The sequence below is a fragment of the Lolium rigidum genome, chromosome 6 (assembly GCF_022539505.1).
Source record: "Lolium rigidum isolate FL_2022 chromosome 6, APGP_CSIRO_Lrig_0.1, whole genome shotgun sequence".
Taxonomy (NCBI): Eukaryota; Viridiplantae; Streptophyta; class Magnoliopsida; order Poales; family Poaceae; genus Lolium; species Lolium rigidum.
The window spans coordinates 108,488,162-108,514,214 of NC_061513.1; the positions used below are offsets into that span (position 1 = coordinate 108,488,162).

Sequence of the window (26,053 nt, forward strand, 5' to 3'; positions counted from 1 at the left end):
TCCAGAAACGTTGTTCAGAACTGCCGAGTTTCAGTGTTCCTGTTCTAGATTGATCAGGCTGGCACAACAGCCACATGACTCATGCCGGTTACACTACACCGACCGAAGACACGAGTAGAGCTCATGGAAGCAAGAACAATTCAGACACAATTCATGGGCACCCACATTGAGTCACCAACTGTAGCTATGACGCCTTGTGGCCTTGTAGGCAACGCAATGGCATCCGCGCCAAGTCCATGCTGCCGGAATGACACAAAAAACTTGGAGCTACAAGGATGGGAGGTGCTGATCTGGATATGGCTCCATCGAATCTGTGCAAACAGGACAAGGTTTTAATATTCAGATAATACAAGAGAATTTTGAGCTCATTCAAGAGTTCACGTTTACAAGCAAAATGGAACAGACTATAGAGGCTGTGTAGTACATGGTAGTATTTTGCAAGATATTACACTCCAAATTTCTATTTTCGTTTCAACTGTTCATAGGTTGGTTTTGCTCACTTGAATGGTATTGCCTTTTGCAATCCCTATTTCTGTTTGCAGTAACAGATTTTACTGGGGTTGTCTAGGCCAAGCTAGAATTTATCGTCCAGGACATTAACCAAAAACAGATGTCCCAGGGAAGCTCCTGGAAAGGCACGACATAGCCAGGACACGAAGTAAACGGGCTCTGCTTGCCTGTGTGTGCTCTCTGCTATCCTATAGAGATCAGTGGCATGCATTGGTAACGTACAAATTCATTCCGAAGCAACAACCAAGATAAAAATATAGCCGTGAAGTGGTCTACGGACGGCGTCTACTCTGCGCAGTCATGCTACAGGCCCTGTTCCATGGCTCCCTCCTCTCCCAGAGCTGCAAACTAATTTGGAAGACTTGGGAGCCGCCGCGCGTCAAGTTTCACCATTGGTTTGCAGCACAGGACCGGTGCTAGACTTCTGACCGCCTGGCACGCCGGGGATTGCAGCGCCATGCCAAGTGCGTGCTCTGTGACCACGATGCACCACCTCACCATGTTCTCCCGGCAGGTTTGGCATGAGGTCATGTCCTAGCTTAGACTGCCATGCCAACCGCCGAGCGGCGAGGCTAGCCTCACCGACTGGTGGATCGATGCGCACAGAGGCCTGCGGAAGCCGATGCGCAAGGGACTTGCCACCATCACCTTGTTGACCCCCTAGATGATCTGGAAGCACAGGAGCGAAACCCTCCGTGCAAACCTTGCTTGCCAAGATCAAGGATGAGGCCAGGCTGTGGGTAACTGCGGGGCCAAGGGTCTAAGGGATGTGTGGCCAACAACCTGGGATGTCCACTGATGTGTGTGTTTTTTTGGGTTCACCTGTGACCTCTTAGGAGGATTGTAAATCTGAACTCTATCTTTTCAATGCAATGAAATGCACTAGTCTACTGCGTTTTCTTGAAAAATATAGCCATGAAGAACTGAAGATGTCTGAAAGTCTAGAAGAAAAATCTTCAGGCAGAGAAGGGGAACATATTCAGTAACAATTATCCGCTCAGATAGTACGTATTCAAGAGTTCACAATCAAGTTTTACAAAGTTTGAGGATGGCTCCGCTCCGCTCCGCTCCTCCCTGCCCTAGCCATGCGTAGCCCCACCCACCCAAGCCTCGCCGCCGTTGATTCCCGCCGGTAGCCCTCCTCCCCAGCCCTCCCCAGCCTTCTCCTCCCCAATGGCTTCCTACTCCGGCGCCTCGTGTTCTGCGGAGCGCCTGCGTTGGCAGAGGTCCGACGGCGAGTCCTCCAGTGCGCGCAGCTATTCCGACATTGCGCACGCTGCAGCGACCCCGCCCGCCCCCTCGCGCGCTACGGCCGCCCCCGCCGCCGCCGCCCGCAGAGCCCCGGCGGCCACCCGCCTCGGCCCCCGCTCTGAGGTGCACAGAGTGACCCGTGAGCCCATCGTCGATGCCGACGGCTTCCGCCGATCGTGTCGCGGGTTCCGCAACCGCCGCCCATGACCGGACGCACACCGCTCCCCGCCGCTGCAGCGCCGCTGCCCGTCGCCAGAGGAAGACGCCGGGCTCTGCTTCCGCTGCCTCGAGCCCAACCATGTGGTGCGCGACTGCACCAACCAGGTCCATTGCCGCAAGTGCCACTTCTCCGGCCACGAATCCCGGGAGTGTGGTCCTCGTCGGCAGGCCGCAGGCCGTGGCCCTGCACCCGCAGCGCCCCCGGCAGGCCCGCGCCGTCAGCAGCAACCCGCGGCCCCGCGCACTGCACCGCCGCCCCCGCCACCGACGGCAACGCGCATGCCGCCCCATGCTCATTGGCCATGGCCCCGGTGAGGGTTATCCTATCTCGATCCATCGAGATGGAGGAGTCAGAGCGCGTGCTGGCCCCGTGCTGGAGCGCGCCATGTTGGCCACCATCACCGGCACCCAGCCCGCGGTTACCGTCGAGGCCGTGGCCGACCTGCTCTGCTCCTCCTTCGAGCTCGTCCCAGGCAACTTCACCGTTCACATCCACCACCCCGAAGACTTCCTGGTCATCTTCTCCACCATGCAGATCAAGGCGCGCATCTCCGGTGACCACTTCGTGAGCTGCTCAGAGTTCTCCCTCATGATGAGGCCCTGGTGCAAACTCGCCCACGCTGGCTCGGGCAGGTTCGAACATCGCGTTGAGCTTGAGATCCACGGAATCCCTCCTCAGGCCTGGCACCTTGCCACGGTTGAGCACCTGGTGGCGCCAAGCTGCTGGATTGACAAGCTCCACCACGACACATGCACCCGCGCCAACCTAGCCGTCTTCTGGTGTTCCTCCCACACGCACAACCTCGCTAACATCCGTAGCAGCGCAGTCCTGGAGATCGTTGAGCAGATCCCATCACGCGTGCCCTCGCAGCTGCCGACGATCCGGACTCTCACCTACCCCATCGTCATCTGGTTCACACGCATGGGCGACGGTGCAACTCCGGCCGCACCCACTCCGGCGATAGGTCCAGACGGTGGGGGTGCGCCTGACATGGATGGCGAGTGCGGCAACAACAACGGTGAGGGTCGCGGTCGCAACCGTCGGCGGGGGCGCAAGCGCCACCGCACGGCCGACGCCCAAGATGGCCGCGCAGACGGCATGGCCGTGGACAGCCTTGGCGCCTTGGAGCCGGGCCGCACGGGCCACGCTGACGGCCTCGCCGTCGCTGCTCATGGGCGCCCTGTAATATCCCAGGTTTAGAGGCAACAAAATGAGAGAACACCAAAGTGTGCATTGCATTCATGCATAGAAAATCCGGGGAATTTTCGCGCTTTAAAATAAAACTTACCACAGTAACTGAAGTTTCACTTGACTTGCTGAAATTGAAGTAGATCATCAAGTCAAGCGCTATAAACTTCACCGTGATCTTTGCTAAAACCTTATTTTTGGTAGACATAATTTGATCCATAAGTTGGATCAAAAGGAACTAGAATTATTACACAACACTTTAAGTGAGGATCAAATACCAAATCCTATAAAGGATCATAGCATGGTATTCCTTACAACAACACATTCTTTAAGAATCAAACCCCAACTGATTAACACTTAAAAGTTAGCAACTACATTTGTGTGCAATTTAATTCACTTCTAAACTTATTACCAAATAAGGTAAACCAAGGGTCTAAATTGCATAATAGCCACATATTCCTAATTAAATCATAACTTATTAAATATGTGAAATATCACAAAACTAAATTCGTTTACATTATGAATTATAGATCAAACTATTTGAATCAAACTAACTATGAGTATTTTGAAACTCATATGATCATGCCTTAGTGAAATCCAACCTAATCACCTTAGTGAAATCAAACCTAATCATTCAAAATTTGGACATGACCATTGCTATATTTTAGACAAATTGAGCACAAATAATAATAATGAACAAATAATATATTACAATATGCATGTAAGATCACATGAAAACTAAGTCCAAGCTCTGGACGCTAAACTTCGGAAAAACCATACCTTTTATACATCAAATACAATTCCAACTTTGGAATATAGCATTTCAAAGAAACAATACAATGTTCTTTAAACAACAATTCGATAATACAAACGTGAATTGAATGCTACAAGTTATTATCAAATACAAGAGCTTGAATGTATTACAATTTCAGAAACAAATAAGTAAAAGCTTACAAAGAAGACCAAATTTCATGGACTACTCGATCCCGACAAGAACGGGAGAAGAAGAGAGAGGAAGTGGAGCTGTAGCGGCCGGAAAGATCATCGGCGGTACGGATCAAGCACTGAGTTGCAGCGTGCAAAGAGCTAAACCATGAGCTCTGATAACATGTTGTGAATGAGCAACTAGTATTCATTGTTACATGTACATGGTGCAATATGCACGGAACCCCTCATACACTAGGAAGAATATACAGTAAAAGGGTCTATACATCACTAACACAAATAAAGTAGGTGATTTTTTATAGTAAAAAAACCCAACTGTCATCTTTCACTATATTCATATATATCGCAAGGAAAAATATAATTTTATGCAAAAAGAGCAATTTTACAAATCTTAGAAAATTTACATCAGAAGGAGTATCCAAGTCAATATGTTTCCACCACAGATTTCTCAGCATGAACAATACGCAACGGGTAGGATGTTGGGCAGAATTAGAGATACGAGGGTTAGGACACAAGAGTGAGTAGAACGAGTTTCTCTCTTTAGTACTGGCAAGCAATAATTGTGGGGCTGTAAACCACCCTGAAACAAGGCATTCCTGTTGAGAAGGAGATGCTGCGGAGTAACTGTTGCAGCAACATTACCTGAGACCAAAAGATAGGCGGCACATTCAAGCTTTCAAACATAAATTTGTAAAATACTGCCGACGTGCAATTTCCATTTGACTGGATGAAAACCCATCGGTCATTGCTTGCTCTCATCTCTGATTCATTTTTCAAAGCAGCTAGAAATGTCTTCCACGGTTCCACCTGCTGCAACTCATTGTAAGCTTGACCCGACAGAGGAATGGCAAAGTGAACCAGAAGCTGCTGTTCATCTTGACATTGCAATATTTCTTCCAACATCACATCAGTATCAATGGAAATCAAATCTTTCACTACATGAGTTAAAGAAATATCTTCTGACCATGTAAGCTGTTGAGCTGAGTTTTTTCAGGGAACGAAAATGTGTTGGAAGTTTCCCGCAGGTGACTTGACTAGTGCATTGGTCTGCTTCTTGACAAGATCAGTGATGTCCATGACGAACATGTCAATGATGCTGGTGTCGTTGACCTGTACGCAAAGATACTTAAAGTTTATACTCCTGGCTCTGACTGGGAGGATGAACATGGAAATGCAGCTGACAAAAGAGGTCAATGCAGCTGACAGTGAAGAGCATGATCATCAGGAAGCACAAGCACTCAATGAGCCAATTTACCATCTTTCAGACCAACAATGGAGGACAAGGAAAAGGAATTAAAGAGCAAGGTTTAGATGAAGATGGTAGTGAGGATATTGATTTATTCTATGCGCTTGAAGCCGATGACAACAATATCTTTGTTGGAGATGATGAGGCCATTTGCTTACAGGGAGAAAGATAATGAATTGAAGAGGAAAGTAAAGAATAAAATGCTTGGTGGAATTTAAAGCTTTGCAATGTGCCTGATCATTTCATTGTGCCAGAAGCATGTGTGATGTACGATGATGGAGATGACTCACCATGTTATGACAGTGAAGATGAATTGTCATAATCAGAAAACAGTGATGGTGATGTGAAAACTAGGAGGACAAAGCATAGAGTATATGATGAAAGTGCTGAAACACAAAAATTTGAACTTGAACAGGCTTTCACTGACAGCAGATAGTTCAAACAAGCTCGAGTTAATTATGGATTTAAAAATATTCATCTTTCGCTGTTTCTGAAGGATGAGAGGGGTAGAGTCGGTGTCAGGTGCAGTCGGCCTAGATGTCCATGGAGCATATATGCTCAATCATCAGTAGGTTTACATGGTCGTTGGTTGCTAGATATAATAATGTGCAGACTTGTATACCTAGGAGGGACAACAAACTAGTGACAAGTGTCGTCATTGATGAAAATATGTCAGACATATAAGAGATAGCTAGAAGGTAGAGAAGATGCAAGATTTTCCAGAAGATGTTCTTGGCCTGTGGAAATTCTTCTGGCAAGCATCTTTCAACAGACCGAACAAGGTTCCAAAGACATGATGAAGACATCTCCTGAACATTGGAGTAGAGCTTTCTTATGGTTTGGTTCTTACCATGGCTCAATGGAGAACAATTTGTGTGATTCTTAAAACAATGCCATCATGAGAGCAAGATTCTATCCAATTATCTCATAGATGGAAATTATCAGGAAAAAAAAGTCACTCTCAGGATTCAGTAAAACAGGACAAAGTCACATGCTGGAGTATTAGAAAATGTCAAATATTTTCAAGAAATTTAAGTTAAACATCAAGAGATGAACTATATTCCATGTTTTACGGAATGAAAAGATGGTTTTGAAGAAGTGGAAGAAGGTGAGCACAGAAGACTTACAGTCAACTTGGACAATTTGACTTGCTCTTGCAGATATTGGGAGCTCTCTGGTCTTCCTTGTTGTCATGCAATTAGTGCAATTTGCACAATGCAGAAAGATATTGATGATTACATTGCACCTTGCTACAGAATCAGTGAATATATCAAGATTCAAGATTTATCAACAAGTGGCTAGTGGCTTCAAATACTAGGTCACTTCCTCCTAACACAATGAAGATGCCAGGTAGGCCCAAGACAAAGAGAAGAAGTGAGGAGGGTGAAAAGACAAAGGGTACAATTTTGTCGAGAATATGTTGCATAATAAAATGTTCTTTATGTGGCAACCCCAACCATAATAAGAGAAACTGCAAGATAAACAAATGGTGGTCTGAAGGAACATGCCAACTATACTAGAGCAGCCAAAAGAAGCAACAGAAAGCGGCGGTGCAAGTTTTATACGGAGTACTTTTATTTATTTGCACTGGATGTAAAATTTCAGTAGTAATTAGCTGTGGTTTTATTTATTTATTCTATCAAATAGGAAACTTTTTTCCGTCTAGCAAGTTCAATACATCTTTTGTTGTTCATGTGCAAGCAAAGTAAAAACAGAAGAAATCTAATACTTCTGATTCTCAATGTAGCTCTCAGCAAGCTCTAGGTCATGTTTTAGCTCAAAACACAGATTTTGTTCCTGTTAATGTGCCAGCAAAAATAAACAAAAGAAAACTACTACTGGACTTGTTCCAGGTTGTAGTCACTCACTGATACCAGCACCAAGCAATATCAGGGAGTTGATATAGGATGTAGAGGAAGAATATAAGCTATACGAGGTCGGCAAACTGTCTCGAAGCTTCCTGACACTCCAATCATGTACGATTGGGGTACTGAACACCATGTTTCAAACTCCCAACCAGTCACAATAGCGCCAGTCCCAAGGGGAGGGAGGATGAGGCGGTGGATCGTGTGAAAACCAGCATTAGATGTCCTTTTGGTCATATTAAATATCAAGTTTTACTATTTTTGTTGGTCTGCAACTTAATTTTAAGACTGTGTGTGTTATGTACGGAAAATCATGTAATATTCACTGTTGATTTTATCGAGCCACGACTGAGAGTGCAGCTGGGTGCTGGTGGTACAAGGTGAGGTTGAAGTATATATCGCCAGCCAGGAAGACGTTCGAAAGATTGTTCCAGTCTGGTTTGGGATCCAAATCCGAGCTGGCTCGTATTGCTTCCCATTTATGAATCGAAATCATACTGGTTCCAGTATTTTGCCGACTGGGCTCATGCTGACACAGTGACGCTACACTACATGGGTCTACAACAAAGGTTTCTATTCTGTAATTTTCCTTTCTCTTCTCGAAAGTTAAAACAAAACAATTTTCAGTACCAGACCTCAAACATTGATGGTTAGCCCTCGCACAAAAATAGGGCAATTTACAATCCTAAATACAGTCAGAGTGTCAGAGTCGCGTCAGGTTTCTATTTTTGTAAGACGGGCTATCAGCTTGGTGTAGGAATGGAAGGACATAATTAACTGCAACGTTGGAGTTTCTTAGTAGCGATTTTCTGCCTATACCTTCTTCCCTTTCATCTACTGAAATGAAACGCAGATAACTCGACAAAACCCTCTTCTTTTATTGAGGACAATTTGCTGTTGTTTCAAATAAGTTTCTCTTACAGGGTTGATCTTTAAGAACCCCACATGGGGCAAGGTTCCGAAGAACATGTTTTTCATGCTGATTCTACATAAAGGGGAAAGAATGGACCCGGTCCACTTATTGCTCACCCCACAAATGGATCAGTGAATGTATTATTCTGTTCATTCTTCAGGCTGGTCGGACGGAAGCCATTCTAGAGTGTTGCCACTAGACATGGGCACAATCACCCCTCCACCGTATGTATAAGTTGCAGGTACTTTCCATGCGCTCCTTCTCAGAACAATCTTCGAGTTGTTCCTTGGGAGGCCATAAAAATCTGGCCCATTGAAGCTTGTAAACGCCTCTAGCTTATCAAGAGCACCAGCCTGAAACATGACAAAGTTTGTTATGAAATTCTACCATTTTGGTGTATGCACTTCTTTGCCTCTAAGATTCAGATAAAGATGGTAGCACTCCAAACACAAAAAAATTGAAATACAACGAGAGAGCGACAGATATTACCTGTTCAAATACCTTCGCATACAGGGAAAGAGCAACCGGAGCGCTATATATTCCTGCACAGCCACAAGAGCACTCCTTCATCCGTTTATCATGGGGGGCACTATCAGTACCAAGAAAGTATTGTCTGCTCCCACTTGTTACAGCAGAGACAATAGCTTGTCCTGAGCAAGAAGATTCAGAAAGAGTTAACACACACTGGATACTTGTAGAAAGAAGTAAAAGGAAACAGAGCGTAGTTTCTACCATGCACATGGCTAGTGTTATCCTACAAATGAAGTGAGCGGGTTTTTTATAGTAAACAAAAAAGCAAGGTCACCCGTCACTATATTCATATATATTGCAAGGAAAAATATAATTTTATGCAAAAAGAGCAATTTTACAAATCTAAAAAAATTACTTCAGAAGGATCATCCAAGTCAATATGTTTCCACCACAGATATCTCAGTATGAAACAATACGCAACGGGTAGGATGTTGGGCAGAATTAGAGACACGAGGTTAGGACACGAGAGTGAGCAGAACATACTGTGAGTTTCTCTCTTTAGTACTGGCAAGCAATAATTGTGGGGCTGTAAACCACCCTGAAACAAGGCATTCCTGTTGAGAAGGAGATGCTGCGGAGTAACCGTTGCAGCAACATTACCTGAGACCAAAAAAAATGTAATGACCATATATAGGGCCAAACAGAAATATTAAGGTCATTGTAATGGCACAGACCTTCTTTGCATGACTCTACGAAGTTCACAGCATCCATTGTAGTGATATGTTCCATAACAATTTTAAGTTGTGGAAGTTTTTGAACAAGTGGTGCTAATATTCTCTCGATGAAAACCTTCTCACGGTCAAATGTGTCGACATGAGGATCCGTGACTTCTCCATGAACCTGAAGGAAATGAAAAACAGCCATAAAGGTGGCCATATTGACATTGACAGTGCAAGAACCAATATTACTAACTTTGACACAAACTCTTTTTGATAATTTAGGTATTGTCAAGGCAACAAATTACAACCTAATTTAACATCTGAACTAAAAGTAGTGATCAACTGGGCAGATGGACCGAAACTTTGAGATGTATGTAGGAAGAAGAGCAAGAGCTACTTACAAGTAAAGGCATTTCCTGCCTGACCATCTCTTCAAGGACAGGCAAGCATTTCCCCAGTATATCAGTTACACCGTCTTGGGAGTTGGTAGTTGCTCCAGCAGGATACAGCTTGACCGCAAAAACAACACCACTCTTTCCTACAAACCAGCATAACAAACATGGCGTGCAACATAAACATTACGATAACACTTCATAATTCACGACTGAAAGAGGAAGATAGCATTTACAAGATGACACAAAATCGCTAATGGGAGTACTCTAAGCACATCAACCAAGTTTATCCTAGCTTCTAACATATAGTAAACGATGTGATGATTGACTCATTGCGCCATGAGCATTAACCAATAATAGTGCCAACTAAAAGAAATAGGTTTTGCTAGTTAAAAGCCAACAGGTGCAGATGTATTAAATATCTACGACACGCAACCAAGAAGTACACATGGCATGCAACTGTTAAGCACACGCAGTAACAAGCAGCTAAACAAGGTATTGTGGTAGGGGGATTCCGTACTTGCGATCTTGATTTCTTCCAGGCTAGTGGTGTCCGTGAGGTAGAGCGTCATGAGCGGCGTGAAGCTACTCCCCGGCGGCAGCGCCCTCAGGATCTCCTCCCTGTACTCCACCGCACGCACCGTCGTCGTAACAGGCGGCTTCAGGTTGGGCATCACGATGGCTCTCTGAAAATGCATCGCGCTGCCACCATCAGAAGTACCAAACACAGTTCAGGCATTGCGTCAAACACTGGGCGTGCATTATCAAAACTAGCAAGGCGAAAGATCAGAAACAACCTGTGGGGGAGCACGGCGGCCAGCACTTGGCCGTCGCGGAGGTGGAGGTGCCAGTCGTCGGGTCGCGTGATGGTAAGCTGCTGCGGCGCCGAGGAGGCCATAGCGCTCGCCCTGGTGCTCAGGCGGTGGGCGGAAGGTTGGATTCGGACCCGGTGCGGAGGCGATGGCCGCAGGAACGACACCGAAGGCTTCAGATGCGGGTGGTGCGCCGAGACGGTGGCTGTGATCGCGACCTGCATTGACCTCGCTTTATTCGTGTTCTGTTTATTTACCTCCCTCCGCCTATGGTGGCATGAGCGTGGAGCAGAGGGGCGGCGGGAGTGATGGGCAAGAACAGAGAAGAGCTCCTGTTCCTGGGCTTGTCTGGACACGACAAGGCCACGCGTTGGGCCTTGTGGGCCTTGTGGGCTTATTTCTATCAGAGAAGAAATGTAGACCCAGTCACGGAGCAATGGGATGAAGCACTCCTCCTGCATACGGAGTACTATATTCGTGCATGAAAATGTGAAAGAAATTTGGGAGGTGGTGAAACTCGTGTGCGTAAAATTTTGTTTTTGCCAAACTCGTATTTTCCCATTTTTCTTTCTTGACGCCAAAATTTTGCATTTCTCTTTTGCCGCATCGGTAGTAAATCATCTTTGCGCTGCGTGGGGCGAAACCAAAATGAGAATGCTGAAATTTTGCTTTGCTTTTACCCATTGGTCAATGTAAGGGGAAATGAGGCAAAAGGAAAATATCATAATTAGAGTGGCAAAAGTGAAATGGGCAAAAATCAGCGTACGTAAGTAAAAACTAACAAAAATTCCTTACAGAATCTCCACCGGCGCCCTTGATAGCGGGGTCGGTATGGTTTTTAGGCTCACACCAGCGCGCCCCAAAAAACGTCGGCACGGTTTCGAGCCCAATAGAAGCGTCAGCAACCCCATTCCGGCTCCTTCGCAAAGGGCGCGAACGGGCGCGTCGGCACGCTCGTCCATGTAAGAAAGCACCCGCGGGGCCCTTCTGCCAGCCAGACGCGCCGGTTTCCCCCACCCCCTCCATCCCCGCCCAAGCCGACTACTGCTCATCACCTCCGTCGTGTCCCCGTGCTAGCCTTCCACCCCGCCTGGCCATAGCTGCCCGCCATCTACACCGCCGCCACTCCCTCAACCGACTGTCGTTGTTTCGGCCGGAATAGAGGCCGCCGCCACCTCCGCCCAAGCGCCTCGCCCGCAAGGTGTTCGTCGGACTACCACAATGGACAACAACGACGAGACATTGTGCAGCTGTTAATGGAGGGGGAGAGCATTGTCGATGTCCGACGGCAGCAGCAACAGCTGATTTTGACGAGCTTCCTCCGTGTTCGCCAGCCGTTCGTGGTCGTGTCTCGACGCAGCGGTTCAAGCCCAGGCAAGAGGAGGTACGTCGACCGGCATCGTCAAGCCGGCGCCATGCTGCTTGAGTGCGACTACTTCACCGATGATGATACTCATTTTCCGAAGGAATTTCGACGCCGGTTTAGGATGAACAAGGATCTGTTCATGAAGATTGTCTTCGGCGTTAGAGAGTACGACGACTACTTCATGAGAAAGCAAGATTGCACAGGTTTTTGGGCTTCTCCGCAATCCAGAAATGCACTGCTACAATGCGCTGTCTTGCATACGAAGCTCCTCCAGATACAGCTAATGACTACCTACGTATGGCGGAGTCGACATGTTTAGAGACTGTCTATAGGTTTTGCCAAGCAGTCATAGCGGTGTTTGGTGGGGATTATCTGAGAGCACCAAGGGGAGATGATACAGCTCGAATCCTAGACAAAATGCACCCCGAGGGTTTCCTGGAATTCTATGAAGCATCGACTGTATGCATTGGAGTTGGAAGAATTGCCTTTTTGCTTGGCAAGGGATCTACGTCGTGCATACCGATGAGTGCAGTGTCATTCTTGAGGCGGTGGCAGACTATGACCTCTGGATTTGGCATGCTTTCATTGGCATGGCAAGAACAAACAATGATATCAACGTGCTGCAGCGCTCTTCGGTGTTTTCCAGGCTGGCTGAGGGAGAAGCTCATGTCATGAACTTTGAGGTAAACAACCATGCATGCAACAAGAGGTACTATCTAGCTGATGGTATCACTACAACAAAAACATGCAGTAGAGACATATCCCTAGAGACACTGTCTATTATGTCTCTTAACACCTTATCCAATCACTATGTAAAGACACTATGAGAGGCATTGTAGGGAGTGTCTTACCAGAATACCAGTAGAGACGTATTCATAGAGACACTTTGTATTATTTATCTTATCACTTATGTAAAGACACTAAAAGAGACATTTTAGAGAATGCCTTAACATTAGAGACGTGTTCGTAGAGGCACTCCATGTTATGCCTCTTAACAGTTTTGTAAATACATTAAAAAAGACATTTCAAGAAATGCCTTAACAGTAGAGACGTATTCGTAGAGGCACTCCAGGTTATGCCTCTTAGCAATTATGTGAAGACATTAAATAAGACATTAGCAAATGCCTTAAGTGTAGAGACATGTCCGTAGAGACACTACCTGTGGTGCCTCTTAGCAATTATGTACAGACACTATAGAAGACATTTTAGAGAATGCCTTAACATGGTAGCCACTACTCCATAGAGGCACTACCCAAATGTCTCTTAGCTATGCTATGTAAATACATTAAAAGAGACAAAGAATTAACACAAGAGACAACTCTCTAGCCATCTGGTTGACAAGTAGTGGTCTTAATAGATCCTTAAAAGGCAAGTGAAGAATTAGACATCATATATGGGTAAAGTAATACAATTCAGGAGCCAAGAGCCCTTAAAAAAGTAATATCATGTTGGCACTATCTTTTGAAGCACCCTATCACAGATTTTTAAAAATATAGATGATTAAAAAGTGTGATATTTTAGAAGTAAATATGCATATTTGTATATATATGTTATTGCTAATACTCAGTAGTACAATAATTTCTTAGTTTCTAGTCAATGTCGAGAATCAGCAATCAGACTTTGAGCTCAATGTAAGATTTCACAGGACTTTGAGCTCCGCGCGAGATTTCACAATTTTTTGAACGCAATTATAAAGACTACTTTTTTGCACTTGATGAAGAAATTATTACAACTCGATGAATATTCTGTAGATTTTCATGGATAAATTTATAAAATTAGACTTTATTAATGTTTAGATATTACTCCCTTCGATCCATATTAATTGTCGAGGATTTAGTACTAATGGTACATTTTCTCCACTAGATGGATAAATTATTACAACATAGTGAACACATGAGAATCAGTTTTTTTTTACGGAAGACTGAGATTTTTTTTACAAAGATTGAGAATTAGTTGTTAATTGACTGAGTTATCGACGTCATTTTAATATGTCTTGTAATTTGTCTACCGGTAATTTAAAAAAATATAAAGACACTCGAACGAAAACTGAATGTTAAATTTTTGCCCAAATGATTTTTTTTTTTTTTTTGAGACAGGAAGTGACGCCATACAAAGGAGGCTGGCCATACAATCCCTCAAGCTTTTACTCAGTCAAACAGCCTAGTTCAACAAACTTGGCCATCCTAAGTCCTAACAAACCCCGACTCCAGCGTTTTGAAACAGTCCTTATCTATAAGGCCCTTCGTCCTGTGCCACACCTGATGGAATGATCGTGCTTACACAACTTGGTAAGGCCCTGACGCACGTGATCTTGGCGATCTGGCACAGCAAGGATCTTGGCGATCTGGCACAGCAAGGATCCAGTAAAGATAATTTACCTGATTCAGTTAGCCATCACTCACGATGTTTCTCTCCTGAAATTTTTACCCAGATTTGATATTTCTCTGCTAAAATTTTCACCCAGATTTTATCATGGATAGGGATCAAAAGGCCCTCACATGAACCACTACACCTCATTGTTTAATCTACAGTATGCATGAACTCATCAAACTAGTACTTTCTCTAGTATATATTGCAACTCTCCTGCATGGTCTTGAAAACAACTGAAGAGTGAAGGCAACGTTCCTGGTGTTAAATCTGCAAAACAATATAATTCCTCAATCAATCATTTGGTATATCAGTGCTAGGAAAGTTAGACATACATAATTAAATTTCTTAGAAGTAAGAAGTTTACCCGCAAAACAAAGTTACAAATGCTATGCATATTGCGAGTGCATGATGGCGTGAGTGCGCTGTGTCATGCGCATCCTCCTTTTACTCTACAAGACCTTACGCAATTCTAAAAGCCAAGAAATCTAGATACTCCATTTGACTAAATTACACTACAAGAAAAGTTCTGATAGACAACGTCTCAAAATCGTCCGCTAAGGGGTATTTTTCGTCGCCTATGTGCCTAACCCGACGATATGGGTTCTGTTGTCGAAACTGCGTTAGGCAAAGTCCTACGACGATTTTTTCGGTCCGTCGCGCTTGGGCGCCCTTCCGCCACGGAAAATCGGACCGTTGCGTAAGTGTTTCCGGAGTCCGTTGATCGCCGACGTCATGCAACCGACACGTGGCGTACGCCGTTAACCGGCGGCTTAACGGCGTTAATCGGCTGAAACCCCGTGGTAGATGGTAGGCCCACACGAGGCCTGCCACGTCTTAAGCGGGCCGGCCCATTAAGTTTGTGGGCCGGGCCAGCTGACTTAGTTTGACCGGTCAACTATATAGTTGGGCTGGTCCATTAGTTACGTGGGCTGGGCCTAACCTCTACGGTTGACTGGTCAAAACTTTAATGGGCCGGCCCACTAAGCATGTGGGTCGGGCCGAATGCACTCGTTTGACCGGTCAACATGCAAAAGGGCCGGCCCACAAGACATGTGGGACCCACTTTCCTGTTATCGGGCCGGCCGATTTAACAAGTGGGGTCCACCTTAAAGCAAGTGGGCCGGCCCAAGAAGTTATTGGGCCGGCCCAATTAGCTCGTGGGTCCCACTTTCCTGCTATCGGGCCGGCCCATTTAGTACGTGGGGTCCACAATAGATCAAATGGGCCGGCCCAACAAGAAAGTGGGCCGGGCCAAAAACACATGTGGGTCCCACTTTCCTGTTAAAGGGCCGGCCCATTTAGTATGTGGGGTCCACCATATAGCAAGTGGGCTAGCCCAACAAGAAAGTGGGTCGGGCCAAAAACACAGGTGGGTCCCACATTCCTGTTAAAAGGCCGGCCCATTTAGTATGTGGGGTCCACCATATAGCAAGTGGGATGGCCCAACAAGATAGTGGGCCGGGCCAAAAACACAGGTGGGTCCCACTTTCCTGTTAAAGGGCCGGCCCATTTAGTATGTGGGGTCCACCACAATGTTATTGGGCTGGCCCAACAAGATAGTGGGCCGGCCCAATAAACAGGTGGGGCCCACTATCGTGTTAACGGGCCGGCCCGATAAGTAAGTGGGCTGACCCAAAATGAAAGTGGGTCCCACACTACTGTAAGTGGGCCGGCACAATCTGTTGTAGGGCCCTGGTTGTTTGACTAGTCAACTTGCATTAAATTTCATGAGCCTAAAATCTGGTATCAATGATACACACAATTACATACACAACAAATAAAATAACTAGGAAAATTACAAGGCAATTAATGTGCCCAAATAAAAAAATTACATAGAATCATTGAGGACTTCTATTAGCATCATCAATAACACGTTGACATTTGGCAATCGCCTTGATTGAATCGTGTATACTCTTGGTCAACATATCAGCTACAGATCTTAAAGCAGCAATACCATTTTTAGCACAAAGAACAAGCCGGTTTGTTTACTTATAATGACCAAACGTTCTTGAGGACACACGGGAATTTAGTCTAGTGCTTTCGCTTCATATAGCTGATTAGTCTTCATTGTTTTGATAAGTGTTGTGTGGGTGAACCTATGCTAATGCACCGCCCTTCCTAGGACTAATACATACTTGTGATTATACCCCTTGCAAGCATCCGCAAATACAAGAAAGTAATTAAGATAAATCTAACCACGACCTTAAACTCTGAGATCCTGCTATCCCTCCTGCATCGATATACTAACGGGGGTTTAGGTTTTTGTCACTCCGGCAACCCCGCAATTAGCAACCGAATACAAGATGCACTCCCCTAGGCCCATAAATGGTGAAGTATCATGTAGTCGACGTTCACATGACACCACTAGAAGAATAACACCACAACTTAAATATCATAACATTGAATACTAACCAACATAATTCACTACTAACATTTAGACTTCACCCATGTCCTCAAGAACTAAACGAACTACTCATGAGACATCATATGGAACATGATCAGAGGTGATATGATGATGAATAATAATCTGAACATAAACCTTGGTTCAATGGTTTCACTCAATAGCATCAATAACAAGTAGAAATCAGCACCGGGAGAGTTTCCCCTATCAAACAATCAAGATCAAACCCTAATTGTTACAGCGGTGACGAGGTGCAGCGGTGGAGATGGCGGTGATGATGATGAAGATGATGGTGATGATGATGGAGATGATGTCCAGCTCGATGACGATGACGATGGCGTCGATTTCCCCCTCCGGGAGGGAATTTCCCCGGCGGATTTCAGCCTGCCGGAGAGCTCTTTTCTCTCTGCTGTTTTCCGCCCCGTAGAGGCGGCTGTGACTCTTCGCGACTATCCTCTGGAGCTTAGGTTTTCGGAACGAAGATATACGCGAAGGAGAGGAGGCCAGAGGGGGCTGTGGGCCCCCTCCTCACAAGGCGGCGCGGCCAGGCCTTGGCCCGCGCTGGCCTATGAGGTGGGCCCATGGCGGCCCTCCTCGGCTCCCCCTTCTGGCTCCCTTCGTCTTCTGGAAAAATAGGATTTTTCATATAATTTCCGTCAATTGTTGATCTTCCGAAATATTGCATTCTGACGGCGCTTTTTTCAGCAGAATCCTGACTCCGGTGCGCGATCCTCCAATAATCATAAAACATGCAAAATAGATGAAATAACATAAGTATCATCTCCAAATATGAAATATATCAATGAATAACAGCAAATTATGATATAAAATAGTGATGCAAAATGAACGTATCATTGGGTCCATTCTGGTGCATCATTCTGCGCTTGCGGTTCTCATTGGCTTGGTGGAGCTTTCCTTCCATCTGGATGGCAGAGTCAATTAGGGCTTCCAGGTCAGCAAATGGAATATTCACTAGTATTGTCTGCATCTCATCATGCAGTCCATTCAGAAATCTTTCCTTCTTCTTCTCAGTGGTGTCGGTCTCATCTGGGGCGTACCTAGACAGAGTAAGGAATCTGTCATGGTATTCCACCACGAACATCCTTCCTTACTTGAGCTCTCTGAACTCGTCTCTCATCTTCTTGATCAGACCCGGTGGCACGTGGTATCTACTAGACTTGAGCTTGAAGTCCTCCCAGGTCATCATTTGTCCTTCATTCATTGCACGGGCACTGTTCCACCAGGCTCTGGCAGGTCCTGACAGATAGTGGGTGGCAAACAACACCTTCTCCGCAGCTTCAACTCCTGCAACTTCTAGGTTGTTCTCCATTGATTGGAGCCAGTCATCTGCATCTAAGGGCTCTTCAGTCTTGCTAAACATTAGAGGATTAGTATTCTGGAAATTCTTCAACCTAGACCCAGGATGATCATGATGTCCATGTCCTTGGTTGTTCTAGGCTATCTGCTGCAGTACGACAAGGTTGGCTTGCCGCTCAGCTCTTTCGGCTTCTTTATCTGCCCTCATCATTTGCAGAATCTGCATCATTGCATCTTGGGTGTTGCTGCGGGTTGGAGGGGCCATCTAAACATTGAGATAGATCATAAGATAAGAGGGAATTTTCTATGACTTGTTTGGGTAAAGTTTAAAAAGTTTAAAACTTGAGTAGTGCTGAGGTGGTAAAAACCAACAACACTTTTTCATTCATGCCAAACAACACACATTACAAATTAACACACAAATGGTTTTAAGAACCATTTCCTCGTTCTACGATACAAAGGGGACAGATACAAACTCACGCCTACGCAGGTGCTCTAGTGATACTACTCTTCATCTGGAATGGTGGGTTCTTCGTCTTCATGGGTAATGTGCTTGGCGAAAGGCGCGGGCGTTGTCCAACTCCTTGCGGGTCTTGTACAACATGAAGTCCAGGTATGCAACGTAGTGGTTCATCTCCGTGTGCGGTGGCATGGTTATTGGTCTTCCCATGGGGTCATGTCTTGGGTAGTAAAAGAAGCGAGTGTTCTTGATCTTGTTCACATTCTGTCCACACAGACGGGCAAGTGCTTTTTGCATGGCTTTGGCTATTCCATCCTTCCAAGTGTTCCCCCTCACAGAAAACCATACGGTTTCCCAAATTGGGGCTCCCAGCTTTCCTCTCGGATCTGCAGATAACTTCCCACCGAGGTTGTCTTCCCGACTGATTATTGAGTGGCACTCCAAAGAACTCGGGATACGGGCGTCCTAAATATTCAACTAGTTGCTCCAAATCCTTCTCGAACATTAGGTCTCCTCCGTGGCCAAGTTGATAGAACTCATAGTTGTACTCCATCTATGAACAATTAGGATGAGTAAGTTAGAGAAGGGATCAAGTGTGCAAAATTTTATGTAGGATTACAAGGAAAAGTAAAGCATGGATTTCTCATTTTGAAAAGATCTCAAGGATAAGAGCGAGAATAAGTTTTCATAAATATTCACTTCATTTGTTTTGAAACTAAGTATTTCAGACGTCCATTCTAACTAGGGCCTCCTAAGGTCAAACAATGGCTCTGATACCAACTTGTCAACACCTAGATTTTTAATTCCAGATGCCTATTATGCCATACATCGCAATCCCAGGAATATTATTTTTGCGAGACATAATAGTTGATATCACAGAACATTATTCATTACAAACCATAATCGTCTTACAACAAGGGATCTCATGATCCAATCTTAAAACAGCAGCTGATCCACATATCAGATACAAAACACGTAGCGGAAGAAACGTAGTAGCGGTCCATCTGTTCCACAGGCAACGCTTGACGTCGGGAGGTGATCCTAGTTATCATAGACGTCGTGCTGTCCATCTTCCTGGTACTGGTGCTCCTCTTCATAGTCTGACCATTTGAAAAGCCAGGGACAAAGCCATGAGTACTTTTAAAGTACTCGCAAACTACCACTAATAGAAGTACTAATAGCTCTAATCATGGTTCTAAGCTTCTAGGTTTATTTGCACAAAGCTAGTTTTAGTCCATAAATACTTAATAGTCAAAAACTCTTTAGTTGTCTAACTTACTCAAGTGGGAACATTAATTAGTGTCATTCCCACAACTCTGTTGTGATCAAATCAAATTCACCTTTCAAGTCACAAGTCATTTTTAGAAAACATCTGACAACGGAACAGTATGGTCATCCAACCGTCCATGACCGCAGACACGGCTATTCGAATAGTTTAACACTCTGTAGAGGTTGTACACTTGTGCCACAACTTTTGATTACATCCGTCGAGATAGCCCCGAATAATCATACTCGGTATGCGGATCATCAACCATTAACCTTTCACTTACATACCCTAGTATAGGCACCTCCCCTATGAGCTTGGCCTCCCAGCTATGACTATCTGCCATCCTGGGAACTGCACAGGGCTTGGGTAGGACATTCACCTCGATTTCACATCATTTCACTTTTCACGGAGGCAGCCTCGGCATAACCCCTATGACGCTTGTTCAGAGGGAACCCACACTAAAGCACATAAATTTCCAGCTAAGCCCTACCCATTATTAGGTATTGTGGGGGTACTTTAAAATTGGAATGGTATCGCATCCGAATCCAACCGTCAGTTTTTGTCAAATTCACCTTGTCATTCACAAGTCATATTCACCTTCAAAACTTTCAATAGAATGACTCATCATTCTAAGGTTTTCAAAGTCATTTGATTTACATGTTCCCATCTAGAGTAGTTAATTTTAGTTTTAGCACTACCAACTAGGCATGAGGGGTGCTAACTAAGTTTTTGTTCTCTAGGCTAAGTTTGATGCTCTTGTAATACTCTAACTCTAGACCAAAGTTAACTATAAAAATAATCCTTGATAAGCAAAGTAAAAGATTGCAAGATAAAAACTTGGGATTGGACAATCTTTAAACAAAAGAGTATTGCAAGGGTATCTTGCACTTTGCATTAGTAGAGCTTGCATTGGTAATAGCTTGCTCATGGTAATATCTTGTATGGGTAATAGCTTGCATTAGTGGAGCTTGCCTTGAGTGGTATAGTGATCAAAGTGTTCCTCCTCTTCTTCGTAGAAGACCTCCTCCTCCTCGTAGCCTTCGGTACTAGCGTCTATAAACGGATACGAGGATACAATCACCAAACAACACTTAAGGAGACTATTTTGCCATAATGGCTCACACATGATGACCTATCATCACAATCATCACTCAACATCATACTAGGGTTTTATTTACTTAGGGTTGGGAAAATAATTTCCTCTCATTTCAAATTACTAAGATTTAATATCCTCAAATAACCAAATATGACGCCATGTAACTAAGGTCATCACCTCACATCAAATTACTTGGGAAAGTGATTTAAATGAGATGCTACATCTCATAGATTTCAAATACTATTTTTGAAACAATTTAAATGAGCTAGAAATAGCCACATAGCCATTATTTGAATCTAGCCCATGATCATATGAAACAGCTATGTCATATTTTTGCATAATCAAATATAGTTTTTGAAATGTGAATTATGAGAATTGGAATCACCTCAAAATTCATTATGGTTGATTTTTAATAAATGTTTGAATTTTGAAAAGGTAATGCGTTGTTATTTCTATTGCAATTGCTCTGCAATGAATTAAGGTTTGAGACTAGTGGGGTTGGATAGATAATTTCATAAGCTTTCCAGGAATATTTCTTTCATACATTTTGGCTCAGTAGATATTTTCTATTTAATTTTGAACATGGCATCAGTATTATATTTCAGCTAAAAAGAATAATTTGAATTTGAATTAAACGGGCTAGGCGGGAACGCTAAACGGGCCAGAGAGAGAAAAAGAAGAGGGCCGGCCCAGCAGCGCGTCTCGCATGCGTGGGCTGCCTGACAGTGGGTCCGGCTGTCAGCGGCACTTAACCCATCCGAATCGGTACGCAGCGATGAGCCGCAGGATTAGAACACGATCTAACGATCGAGAGCCGTCGTCGTCGACGACGAGCTCCAGCCCTACTGGCGGCGAACCTAGGGGGTCGGAGGCTCACCAGAGGTCCGGCGATGGTCGGCGTTGGCGTAGACCGACGTTGTCGACGACGGCGAAGCTCCTGGTACCGGCGGCAGCTCCTGGGGTGGCTCCAATCGTCGGCGAGTTTGCGGTGGTGCTGGCGGAGCTCCGGCGAGAAATTGGGCGGCTACGGGCGGAATTGGGACGAGGGCTTGCTCGTGGAGGATCAGTGAGAGGAGAGGAAGTGAACGGTGTGAAGATTGAGCACGGGGGAGTGCTCTATTTATAGCGGGCGAGAGGGGGAGGCGCGGCACGGGCAGGTCGATCATGGCGACGGCTCTCTGGGCTGCGAAGGGGCAAGGCGAGGACGACGCGTTGTTCCTGGCATCATTGCGAGCAGGACGGGCTTCGTGGCACATAAAATGGTGGTCAAACGCGGCGGGGAGCATGACGCGTTCTCGCAGTACCGTGGCGGACGTCGGCGACGAGGACGACGGCGACAGGGCACGGGGGAGAGAGAGGGGTTGTCTGGCGTGTTCCTGGTGTCGTGGAGACTCTCCTGGCGGGCGCTGATGGCGAGGTGAGGGCTAGGTCAACAGGGCGACGTCGGGCTCTGGCGCGCTCTGGGTCGTGTCCGTGCACGCTCTGGCGTCACTGGCTAACTTGGGCGCGTCCTGGCCTGGTCAATGCCAGCCTCTCCTGGGTCAATGACGTGCACGAGCATGATCAGTAGAGAGAGGGGAATCTACAGGACAAGGTGAGGTCAGCGGGAGATGAGAGGAGAGGATGATGGCATGGTGGGTGGCATGGTGCATGACATGAGCATGGTTTGGTCATTTTTCTCTCATGAACAGTGGTGCAAATGCATGCCTTGGTCCAGAGGGTGCAAGGAGGAGTGAGTGGTGACATAAGCACTGAGGGTTTAGGCAAAAATCCATTGGGTATTGAGATGTATGCTCAAAGTCAAATGTTGCACACCAAGTGTTTGATGAAATGGCCGAAAGAGATTCAAATTTGAATTTTGTCAAAATCTTTTATGGGAGTGATTCAAATAAAGTTTGGCACCTTTTGATGTCCTTGGTTTGAAGATTGGAGTTGATTTGGTGAGATTCAAATTTGGGATGATCAAGAATCTGTTTCAATGTTGCCACTTTGGATGCCATTCAAAATCATTTGAATTTGAATCAGCAAGATTGACCAACACCAATTTGTTCACTTTTATGAGTACTATAGATCTGTGCAAAAAGATGAGAAGATTTGGTTTAGAAAATAATAACCACAGGGGTTCATCATGTTAAAATTGTCAAGAATGACCAATATCACATGTGCTAGGGTTGTTCATTTTCTTTTGTTTAGTTTTGATTTTCTTTGACCAAAAGTCATTGTTTTGGGTTCATTGAGTGTTAGGTTAAGTTTGTTAATGGTTTCAAACCATTTAAGTCAAGTATACATGGCATAGGCCAATATTTGCAAGTATGGTCATTTGCTCACATAAGACTTTACTTTTATTTGAGTTTCTTTTCTTTGTTCCTTTTTGATTTTGAAAAGGGTAGGGTTTAGGGTTTAGAAACATGTTCAACACTTCAAACAAACAATCATGGCAAAAATCACCACATACATGCATGAATACTATGCACATAAAGCAATTCAATTTAAGTTTTTGTTGGCTCCAAATTTTGGGAAAGGGAAATTCATTTTTCTTCTTTGTTTTAAAATTTTGGATGTTACAATGATCAAACATTTGATTACCAGGGGTCTCCTGCTGAAGTAGAGCATGTATCCCAACAATTTGCCACTTTTCTTCACATGCACCAAGAAATCCGAGATGCAGGTGTTCATGTTCAGCTTCAGGCAGATCTGGCTGCGTATTTGTGTGTAAGGAGAGGAGGCGCCAACAATGCATGATTTAATTTGAATTATTATACGAATAATTTCCTTTGTATTTGTGTTAAACTATGTTAAATTATTGTATGGATAATTTTATGTGATTGAAATATTGTTTCAAAATATTGAAAAAGGAAAACAAAAAAAATTAGGGACGCCGGTGTGGAAACCCGTTCCCCAATTGGAAGATGTTGTGTCGGCGCACCTGCCGACGCCTATTTGGGGGCGCCGGTGGAGATGCTCTTAGTACACGGTCCTTATACTCCTACTATTATTTTTTGCGTTGACTCTTAGGGCTTTATTTAATCATCGATCCTGCACTATCGGCCTGAATACTTACATAACTTTGTATTATAGTTTCAAATTTAACAAGCACATACTTTGGAATCAAATATCAAAAGTAAATAACTCTATATTTTTGTTGAAACAAACTATGGAACTACCATCAAAGGTGAATATTTATTTTTAGATGAGGCAAGAGATTTGCCATTTTTCTTAAGAAAGAAGAAGAGAGTTGGCTAGTTAATTAGTGGAAACCAGCCGAAGAACAGAACAAACCTCATGGACGATCGTCATGAAATACGACCGTCGTGAAGACAAACATTCACGTTGGCTACCCTCACAAGCTGCAGACACCACTGAAGCCAGGGTCAAGTATCATCATCGTCACTTTGCAGCGACTCCGGATTCACCGAAGAACTACTACCAAGAAAGACCTTGTCATAGCCACATCGTGAAGCGCAGGCTAGCCCATGCCAAATATAGGACTCATCACTCTGGAGCAATGGCGGAGCCAGGAAATAAACACAGGGGGCCAAACATGAGCATAACTCCAACGACATGGCGCTTAATTAGAGGTGCTAGAGAAAAATCCGAACAATTTTGCCAGTCCCCGTGCATTTACTAGGTAGAAATTTGCCTTAATCTTGGAGGGTCGGAGGCCAAATTTTATTAAGAAGAAAGAGAGAGTTGTACAAGAAATTTAAGTTAATCTCATGTTTTGCTCCAAATCGTACAAGGGAGAAGCTTACGGTTCGTTTTTTAGGGCTTGGCCGGGCCCCTCCGAAGGAAGACCAGAGAGGGATGACAAGCGAGAGAAAAGTCACATGGAAGAATGGACTCCAGGTCGTACGTGAAGGGCAGTGAAGCAAAGTAAAAAAAAAAAAGGCCGGTTACTTCTCAACAGGATCTTCTGTGAGCAGATTCTTTGTTCCGCTTCACTAAAATAAAGTTGGAGAGATTGACATACGTCTGAATACCTAGCTAGCTGCATAAAATAACCACATGTGTTAAAAAATTGTCTGCATGTTTGGGGGGGGGGGGGGGGGCATGGCCCCTGCTAGTCCCCCTGTCTCTGCCAGTGCTCCGGAGACTAGATGCTTCAATTCTGATGACAAGCTCTAAAGACGATATGTGCAAGACACGAGCCAAGAAAGATCTTCACCACCGGACCACCTCTCGCAAGTCAACATTGCCACTCGAAGGAAGAAGCTGGAAAGAACATTGCAACCAATGATTGGGCGCTTGCCCAATTGGCGCTACTGTTTTGCTCTATCGCCGGCTTGACGTGTGACCACGCCAGCCTGACTTCGGCGACCGGCAACATGCATTTCCGCTGCTCGCTCCTGGATGGCTGGTCCCTGCCCTCCGCAAGTCCAAAAGTTAATCCCTAATATAATCTTTCATCTAGTTTCAGTTAGAGTTCTAATTTGTAAGGTTATAATTCTATGTGAATTTCTTCACCATTATAATTGTTACAATGTTGAAACCTTTTTTCGGTGCTGCGAAAAAAAAGTGAGAGAATCGGTTGATTGAATCGCAAAAAGGTGCTTTAAATAAGTATTTTTCAGCAACAACTAGTGTTGATGTCAACAAAAATAATCAAAGCCAAGAATCTGATCCCGGACAAGATGATCTTGAGGCAATTAAACAATCCTCGGATAATGGTAAGTAACTAACTAGCATCAGTTTTTGCAAGTGTAATTTAAGTAACTAAGTATAATTTTTTGAATATATTTGCAGATCTTGATGATAGGGTTAATGGGGACAACAGAGGAAGAAAACTTGTAGCCTTCATCTGATACTCATAATGGTGATGAACAAGATGATTCTCTTTTATCTATGTATGATCCTAGAACATGGGATAATCTAGACAATTGCAGGAGGGATATTTTAATTGAAAAGGGGCCTATGAGATAATTGGGTCTGGATTTCCCTAAGGATGTCGGTGGTATGCATTTTTCTTATGCCTATTACTCTAGAAATTTATCTAATTGTGAGGTTGTTGATAGAAAGTGGTTGGTTTACTCTAAAGTGCTAGACACAGTTTTTTTTTTTTTTTGCTGCAAGTTGTTCAAATCAAATGAGAGCAAGTACTTTTTGTTAGCATCTGATGGATTGAGAGATTGGAAGTGTCTTAGTTCAAGACTCAAAGAACATGAGAGGATCATTGGGCATTTCACAAACATGGATACATGGAATGAAGTAACTTTGAGGTTGAGAAACAATCAAACAATTAATGAC

The 26,053-nt window shown here is 44.6% G+C and overlaps 1 protein-coding gene across 1 annotated transcript; it reads right to left on the reverse strand.

Annotated features, from left to right (window-relative positions):
* Nucleotides 1-8,079: 8,079 nt before the first annotated feature.
* On the reverse strand, nucleotides 8,080-10,832 carry LOC124665289 (dihydroorotase, mitochondrial). Its single transcript, XM_047202712.1, has 7 exons — nucleotides 10,518-10,832; nucleotides 10,241-10,422; nucleotides 9,730-9,866; nucleotides 9,344-9,509; nucleotides 9,153-9,269; nucleotides 8,628-8,788; nucleotides 8,080-8,491 (listed from the first exon to the last, which is right to left on the reverse strand). Exons 1-7 carry the CDS (start codon nucleotides 10,754-10,756, stop codon nucleotides 8,288-8,290), a joined length of 1,206 nt encoding a protein of 401 aa, XP_047058668.1. The 5' UTR covers nucleotides 10,757-10,832; the 3' UTR covers nucleotides 8,080-8,287.
* Between the last annotated feature and the right edge of the window lie 15,221 nt (nucleotides 10,833-26,053).

Excerpts from the sequence above, each read along its gene's own strand:
- LOC124665289 (XM_047202712.1), bottom strand. The coding sequence starts at position 10,756 with ATGCAGGTCGCGATCACAGCCACCGTCTCGGCGCACCACCCGCATCTG. Across the intron at positions 9,867-10,240 it reads GGAAGAAATCAAGATCGCAA|GAAAGAGTGGTGTTGTTTTT; the intron begins GTACGGAATCCC and ends GCTGGTTTGTAG. Across the intron at positions 8,492-8,627 it reads ATGCGAAGGTATTTGAACAG|GCTGGTGCTCTTGATAAGCT; the intron begins GTAATATCTGTC and ends GTCATGTTTCAG.